A 7,787-nucleotide genomic window follows, 5' to 3' on the forward strand; every position below is an offset into this window, starting at 1 on the left:
AGCATTAAATGCAAAAGTGTGGTGTTTATTGCACACTAAGCACATCATCCTTGTTTTATTTTAAGCAAAGAAAAGCAACTCACAAAAATGCAAAGCAAGAGAGAGAAACTCAGGAGCTTCACAAGCCCACCAACACACAATTAATAAGCCCGGCCAAGCCACCTAATACATTTAAAACTGACTAGTCTAAGAGAACCATGAGGTAGGAGAGACAATTTGTCGAACAAAGCTAATTTGGACAATGATGTGGCGAAACAACCAAAACAGAGTTCAATGTCAAAATGCTTTTAAGATTTTAGAAAAACTCAAACTTGAAAGGAAAGTTTTGATTGAAATCCTCTTCTGAAAAGCTAATTCCCCTATCTGCACATGCTGTAAATTAATGGTTTTGATCAAAACCTCTTCCCCAGAGCTATTCCATTTGTAATTTCCTCACCCACAAAACTGGATGCAGTTTCTTTAGACAAGCTGTAAATTTTAAAATGGTTGTAAGCAGATGGGCAAAAAGAAACCCTCAATGAGAATTTGTGAGCTGCAAGCTGGTACACAATCTCTTTACATTTTCCAGCTGTCTTAACCTACCACGAAGATTCATTGATCAACCTTGCTCAGTGCAAAATAGAAATCCAGCAAAATACCCTTAAAACAAGCAATAATACACTGCACCATAATTCTAATGATTGACACACAAGGCATGTCCTTCAGGAAAAAATGAGCATACCATGCTGTGCAGTATGCCACATTTGAGGAGCTCTTTGCTCAGATTTACAATTCAGAAAGACAGTTACATGTGTATACAATATCAAAGTTATCCAAGGGATAACCGTTCACATCACCCAGGGCATTATTGGGTGATGTCAACAAGCACATGGCACTTAGGAACCTTCAGGATTGATTTACTCTGTTGTTTCACAACATTTGCTATCATCTACATCTTCTGTGAGCATCATCGTACCAGATCATGCTGTGTGCAGGATCCTGCAAGAAGTATGGAAAAGCAATGTTTACATCACTGGTTTACAGAACATTTGGAAATCACTATAGCTATATACCACTGCCAAAACAAAATTATGCAGAAAGCCTTCATGCACCACACCATGAAAAACATTCCCAAATAAGCCCATCAACACAGAAGGCTATGATTACCCCACCATATTCAATCCAGCAACAGATCCTACCATAGTTTTTAGATATTATCCTACCATGTATTTTCATAGGCCCATAGCCATAAGACACTTCTTCTACAAGTACTGCTACAACCTTGTAAAATGCCTTCTGCTAATGGAGAAATGGCCCAAATGTGTGCACTGCTTACATGAGGTATCTTGTGCTGCTGCATCAGCCATAACTACTCTACTGAGCCGGCTTGGCCTAGCTTCAAACTTTCTGGAAGATTGGCGCTTTGGCGCTCCAAGTAGTGCTCTCATGATCACAATCTTCTTGTCAACATGAGGTAAGTTTCCCAGGGGATGAGGACTAGGGGGTGCTTCAGGAGACGCAGTTGATTGTCTGGGTAGGTCTTTCATGCTAGTGGTGACAGTTGTAATAATAGGATGAAGTGCTGAAAGTGCAGAAGACGATGTCCTGGTTGCCCTGTGTAAACGGCACCGAAATGAACCTGGGTGATTGGTAGGGGAGCACAAACAGCTCATCGATGCAGTGGAAAGGGCCATCTTCGGAATGAAGGGCCCACCCTTTGGTTGTACAACATTCTCAGAGTTGGTGGATGCCTTGCTCAGTGCCTTCCTGAGGTTGCACTTAGAAGCCCACCTTGCTGATGTGCCTGAAGAATTCTTGGTGCCAAGGACGGACTGCCGCACACCCGGAGCGTTCATCTTCTTGCTTTCCCAGTAAATCCTTTGGCGCAGCTGAAAATCAAGAGTCAAATGTTACCGAGGTTGACTACCAAAGCTGCTCCTTTTTGTTAACACTCGACAGAATTGGGGAAATTTTGCCAAAGCTGCTCCTTTTCATTAACAGTGGACAGAATTTGGGAAATTGTGAACAAAAGTACAGCTATCAAATCAAACATGCAATTGAATCATTCTCAAATCTCAATTTCCAAGTCCCAGATCTGCTCAGAAAGGTATCTACATATGTATTGAACCTTGGAACAGCCTTATTAACAAGGTCACCATTTGACTCCTCTGACAACAACGTGAAGCTTAAACACTTCGTGCACCAGAAACACCCCAATCTGCTAACAAAACAATTCAATCACAAACACACCATTTTCTCTAGAGAGCAGTCTGCACCGCGATCAAGCCCAGTTCCAAAACAAAAAATCCCATCCTCTATTAAAATCAGTTACCCAATTCAGCCTAATTCCAAAACAAGAGAGCCACTTAATACTCAAATCATCAAGATTCAAGAACATACCTTTCCTGCAAATAGGCAGGTAATGCAGTACACAAGGTTACGATGCGTAAGTCACTCCTTCAAAAGCTGAAACTGCAGAGCCAGGTGTTAACAACTCGCTGTAAGAAAGAGAGGACAGATCACAGATAGAGTACAGCTCTTGCAAGACTGAAAAATTCACTCCTAATGTCAGAATGCAAACTAAGGAGTAGGCCCTGGCCATCAATATGTCATAAATTGACATAGATACCATGTCAATTGGCATCTGAAACACATTGAGTTTTCACAGTTATAAACAGTCAAAATGGGCTCGATTCTCTTGCCAACTTGATGCAATGCTTAAACCTGACACCATTGACACACATGCTTACAAGCTAGACCCTCACCTTGCATGCAGACTTTGGTCAGAGATGATACCGCCTACACTGTAGAGCAAGCTTATATAGGAGTTGGAGGGGAGGCTTTGATGTGATTGAATGATGCGGAAGAGTCTGAGGCACTGGGAACAAAATGGAAGCCACGTAAAGATCAGAACCAGAACACCAGTTGTCCACAACTCACGAGACTTTGTGGCTGCTCGAAAAAAAGGTGATGATTTTTATTGCGCAGACAAGAACCGAGATATAGTTAAGGACAGGCTGGCCACTGGCCAGTGGCAATATGCAAAATAAACCTTGGCCCACCTGTCCTAAGACAACGGCAGTTTTATTTGGAAATTGGGATATAGCTTCTTTCAAAGTTCAACCCTTTTCAGCGCCTTTTAAAGAGGACAAATTACAATCCCATCATATAGATACCAAAAACCTTTTTCTCAACAGATACAAAAACCTTTACCTCAAAATTTTGAGTTTTTTGAGTCAAGTTATATGTATTTGCCATTTTTATAACTAAAAATTTCCTACAGTTGAAAGTTTTAAACTTTGTTTAAACAATACCAGTGAAGCGCACGTTTTTCATACTTTCATACCCATATGCATATGCATTTAAAAAATGTATGGAAAAACATGAACCCACATCCAAATATGAGCAGTATATCTAGAAGGTACAACTGCTCATGCACCACGCTTCAACTGCACAGTGAGGCGGCCGAGGGCAGGGACTAATGTTACACCAAGGGGTTTGGAGAAAAGCCACTTGTTCTTAGTCAAGCTCCAAGCACTAAATATAAGATGTGCTTAATGACTCTTTGTTTTACAGCCAGTGGACCCTATGATGAAAATAATTGACCACCTCAACAAAACACATAGCTACAAAGCAATCGATCTGCTTCGTGAAAGCTTCAAGCCAACATGGAGTAATCTTGTAAGCGTTTCATTTTGTACTTCTCAACCAGTGTACACGAAAAACATGAAAAACATTTTTCAAAGCCGATACCAAAACCATCAATATTTACATTTTTGAGGTTTTTTCTTAGATTTTACAGGTTATTTGGTACCATTATCGGTAAAATGGCCCTAGATTTTAGAACCCATAAGCCTTCTCTCCAAAGATTTCAAGGTTTTTTTCCAGATTTAACAATCCACTTGACACTAAGTCCTGGTTTCCCAGGAAAGTGTAACGTCAACAAGATTATACCATGATGCAGAGCATAAGGGCCAACATCACCAGCCTGAATAAGGCCTAGTCAAGTGGATGAGGACTCGAGAGTTGGGCACGAGTCAATGAAAAAAGGAACAAAAAACATGGCCTAATGAAGGTAGGTAAAGGATGCATCAGCAGCAAAGATTTTCAAAATGGATAAGCTGATGCATGGAATGAAACAATAACACGCACAGTAAAGGTCATGACTCCTAATTGTAAGAAATGAACAAGGGTAGACGACGTACAGAAGGAGATCTCGTGGCAGACATAAAGGAAGATGGATCAGGAACTTTACAGAAATCAAGGCATTCTTTCAATCAAAGTCTCACAGACACGTTATACTTTTTAAGCTTTAACAAATCTAATTTAATGAAAGAATGAAAAAGAAAGGTAAAGAGATATATCTTTAATCGTTTTAGCAAAGGTTTTGTTTGCCCTTCACTTTTTTCTAGGGTTTTGCAGAAGGATACTGACAGGCAACCTGTAAAAAGCATTGAAGAGAAGAACTTCAAAGAAAGAGTAAACGATTAAGAAAACAGAAGCAAACATCCTCTTCTCTCTTTCTTCTCGTGTGCGTGGTCCGGGACTCCGGCAGGATGTGTTGCCATGCATGTTTGAGCAGGATGTGTAATGGCAGTAATGCAACCGGCTGAAATAATGCAAGCGCACAGAGAGAGAGAGAGAGAGAGAGAGAGTCTAGAGATGTCTAATCTCAATAATGGAAGCAGACAAGCTCACCTTTACACGATCTTTGGCATCGTCTTCTTCTTCTGCTTGCATGCAAGTCTCTGTCGGTCTTCTTCTTTTGATGTTTCGGTGACGCCATTACAGCTGAAGCTTTTCTGATGCGTCAGGCGCATGTTTTTTTTGGACTGCACAACCACCTCAGAATCCTTATAATACGCGAAAGGGATCGGCCATTCCTGCGTACCGGAATCACGAGAAGACGAGATGAATCACAAGAGCCTTCACGGGACGCAAAAAAGCAAGTTCTCTCTCTGCCCCCCTCGCCCCCACTTTTGCTCTGTGACTCATAAAATGTTTGTATATTTTAAGATTTGAACTTGGAAGAAAAAATTTGTACATTTCCAGCCTTGAAAACTTTTCTTCCTTCTCTCAAGCAAATCTCCAGCTATCAATCCTCGAGTCGAGATCTAAAGCCCCGGCCACACGCAAATCCCTTCGCCTCCACACGCGACTCCTAACGAATGTATGTGAACTATCCCTACACAGGTCAAGGGGGGTGCAGCCACCACTGGGGAGGCAGGGGCCCTTGGGGGTACTATCACCAAGTGCAAGAGGGTGACAATGGAACATTGGGGGCACTCTCACCGAGTCCAAGAGGGTGAGAATGCAATTACCCTTCCCCACTGCTCTTACTAGCACCTCACACGACTCAACTCTTACTAGCACCCAACTCATGCGGTACAACCTAGTGGTGGTCTTATGTGATGGTGGTCAATGGTGGTTTGAACAATGGTGGAGAAACACGCCTCTCAACTTTTCTCCTCAACAATGTTATTTTTACTTCATTGCATGTTAAGTTTGGCCCTCTTTTTAAGAGAAAACATTGTTAATTTAAAAAAACACATCATCATGTGACCGAATAGCCAATGTTGGACTTTAGATTCAACACTATTGTCAATGCAATTGTGTGACCTGTTGACCCACAAAGGTGCATTCTTGACTGCCTTCCTTAATTGGGAATATAAATGTGGAATGCCCTAATTTGGCTATAACATTTGTTCATTAGCTCTCCTTTTAAAACATTCTATCATTACCAAAAGCAAGTTATAGTGTTGTTTGTTTTGATAGTTGGTGGATTTTTCTTAATTTATCATGTCTTTATTTTTGAGGAGTCATCTTTAAACTTTTCTTCTAACTTCCATGTGGGCTACTTGTGGACATCGTTTTGTGTTGTTAAAAGGAAACGAGGAAAATGATTAGAATTTATTACTCGATAATAATTTGACTTCCCTCTATTCTTTAGTTATAATTCATTCCCCCTCTGTTTCGTAATCCTTCCATTTTCCTTACCATTCTTATGTCAACAAGGCATTCAACTTCACTATTTTTCCTTGACAACTTTGCAACGTCATTCCTTGTTTTTGTTATTGTTCGTCTTGGCAAATTACACTTAAAGCATAATCAATTAACATGGATTACTTGGTCTTAATTTTTTCACAACCTAAGCACTCCAGTACAAGCCATTTTGATCATTACTAACTCTTTCATAATGCAAGCCCTTTGCATGCCAAGGTGTTGGCCATAACCTAATTGCTAGAACATGAGTTGGTGTTTTCCACGAGCCACAACCTGATGCCAGGAGGCATATTTCACGGTGGATTCCGTGCCATGGTGGATTCCGTGAGGTTTTACGATGGATTCCGTAAACTTTGATGACCGGGGCTCATACACAAAGTGGATTCTTTGTGCGAGAAGTTGATGGGGACGCCTGTCCTTTTCGGGCATTTCATTAATTTAGTGTGTACATGGGTGATTCCATAGCGGGTAATTCCGCAAAATGCATATTAAATTAATAAATGTTTATGAGTTTAGAGTGCGCACTCGTAATAAATTAAGGTTAGGATTTATTTCTAACCAGTTGATTTATTTATGTAGCTGAAGACTGCTAGGTATTCACTTTTGTCGGTTTAATTGTATTATTTTACTAACGATTGTGAATGCTTCAGTTGATGTGTAGAGATAGCAACAGTGGCGGAGGAAAGCATTGGAGGATAGCGAGTATTCGATTTATGGATTATATTTTGATAGGCGCCACGCCTATATTTTGTCATGCCTATTTATTGAGGCATCGATTATTTATTATTATCTTGTATGCGCATGGGCGCACGGTTATGTTATTTCTATTTGGACATTGTATTGGGCATGCCAAACTCTTTGGGCACCGTCCATTAGCTTTATTCCTATTTTTGTGTAAAAGTAAACTCAAAAGCTAAAAGCTTGCTATTTTGTAATTTGGGCTATTATTTGAGCATGAAGATGAATAATACATAAAATACATGCTTTGTGGAGCGCTCACACAAGGCATGGGGGGAGATTGCACCCAATTGGTCTCTTGCTCTTGTCGTTCATGCTTTTTACCTTGTAATTTGTGCAAAAAGTAGAGTTCCATTGTTCTTGGGGACCTTCCGGCATTCGCTACGCGAGCGTACAACATCTGATCTGCGCACCACAACCTTACAACCTTCTTCTTGCTATTAGCTTGTAGTCAACCTACTATGGTAGTTTCTTGCTTTATTATGTAGCTCTTCAATACGATGCCACTAATGGCCGAGTACCTCAAACATAACCCAATATGTTGCCTCACCTCACCTCTTACAATCACATATGATGCTTGCGTGAGTGGTGATCCCCTTCACCTTTTCATATATTCTTCAAATATAGGCAATGGTGGTCTGCAAGGTTGTATTTCTAACACCTAGCCTACTAATGGCAATTGATCTTTCTTGATGGCACCTTTTGACAACCCCCTATTCCCCCCACCCCGCCAACCCAAAGAAAAGCCTTCACACTAACAATCTACAATAGAATGGCCAACTGTTCAACATCTTCACTATCACACCCAAGAGCATGGCTTGCAAGAAGTGTTTGAGGCTTATATATGAAGACTTTGGTGCACCTTATGGGTCATGAATAAATTGCAAAATATGTACGAATTATGTTCCACTAGTTGACAACATAGAATATTTGCATGTGATCCTCAAATGTTGAGCAAATGTGACTTTGAAAGCTTATTTAAGAACTATTGTGTCTTTCTATAGCATTGTTATATGTAAGAGCCATCAAGCCTTTCTATTGTTCTAGTCCTTCAATATACAATCACA

The 7,787-nt window shown here is 40.5% G+C and overlaps 1 protein-coding gene across 2 annotated transcripts; it reads right to left on the reverse strand.

The window, feature by feature from the left end:
• Nucleotides 1–625: 625 nt before the first annotated feature.
• LOC148041571 (uncharacterized) lies at nucleotides 626–4,956 on the reverse strand. Of its 2 annotated transcripts, XM_087680801.1 has the most exons (5): nucleotides 4,678–4,956; nucleotides 2,745–2,857; nucleotides 2,380–2,451; nucleotides 1,261–1,868; nucleotides 626–978 (listed from the first exon to the last, which is right to left on the reverse strand). In XM_087680801.1, the coding sequence occupies exons 4-5, from the start codon at nucleotides 1,833–1,835 to the stop codon at nucleotides 960–962; spliced, it is 594 nt and encodes a 197-aa protein (XP_087536927.1). In that variant the 5' UTR covers nucleotides 1,836–1,868; nucleotides 2,380–2,451; nucleotides 2,745–2,857; nucleotides 4,678–4,956; the 3' UTR covers nucleotides 626–959. The 2 variants fall into 2 exon arrangements, with proteins under 2 accessions (XP_087536927.1, XP_087536930.1); XM_087680804.1 differs by lacking the exon at nucleotides 2,745–2,857.
• Between the last annotated feature and the right edge of the window lie 2,831 nt (nucleotides 4,957–7,787).

This window comes from Lygodium microphyllum, chromosome 1, assembly GCF_053477565.2.
Source record: "Lygodium microphyllum isolate KBCC chromosome 1, Lygodium_microphyllum_v1.1.10, whole genome shotgun sequence".
NCBI classification, from domain to species: Eukaryota; Viridiplantae; Streptophyta; class Polypodiopsida; order Schizaeales; family Lygodiaceae; genus Lygodium; species Lygodium microphyllum.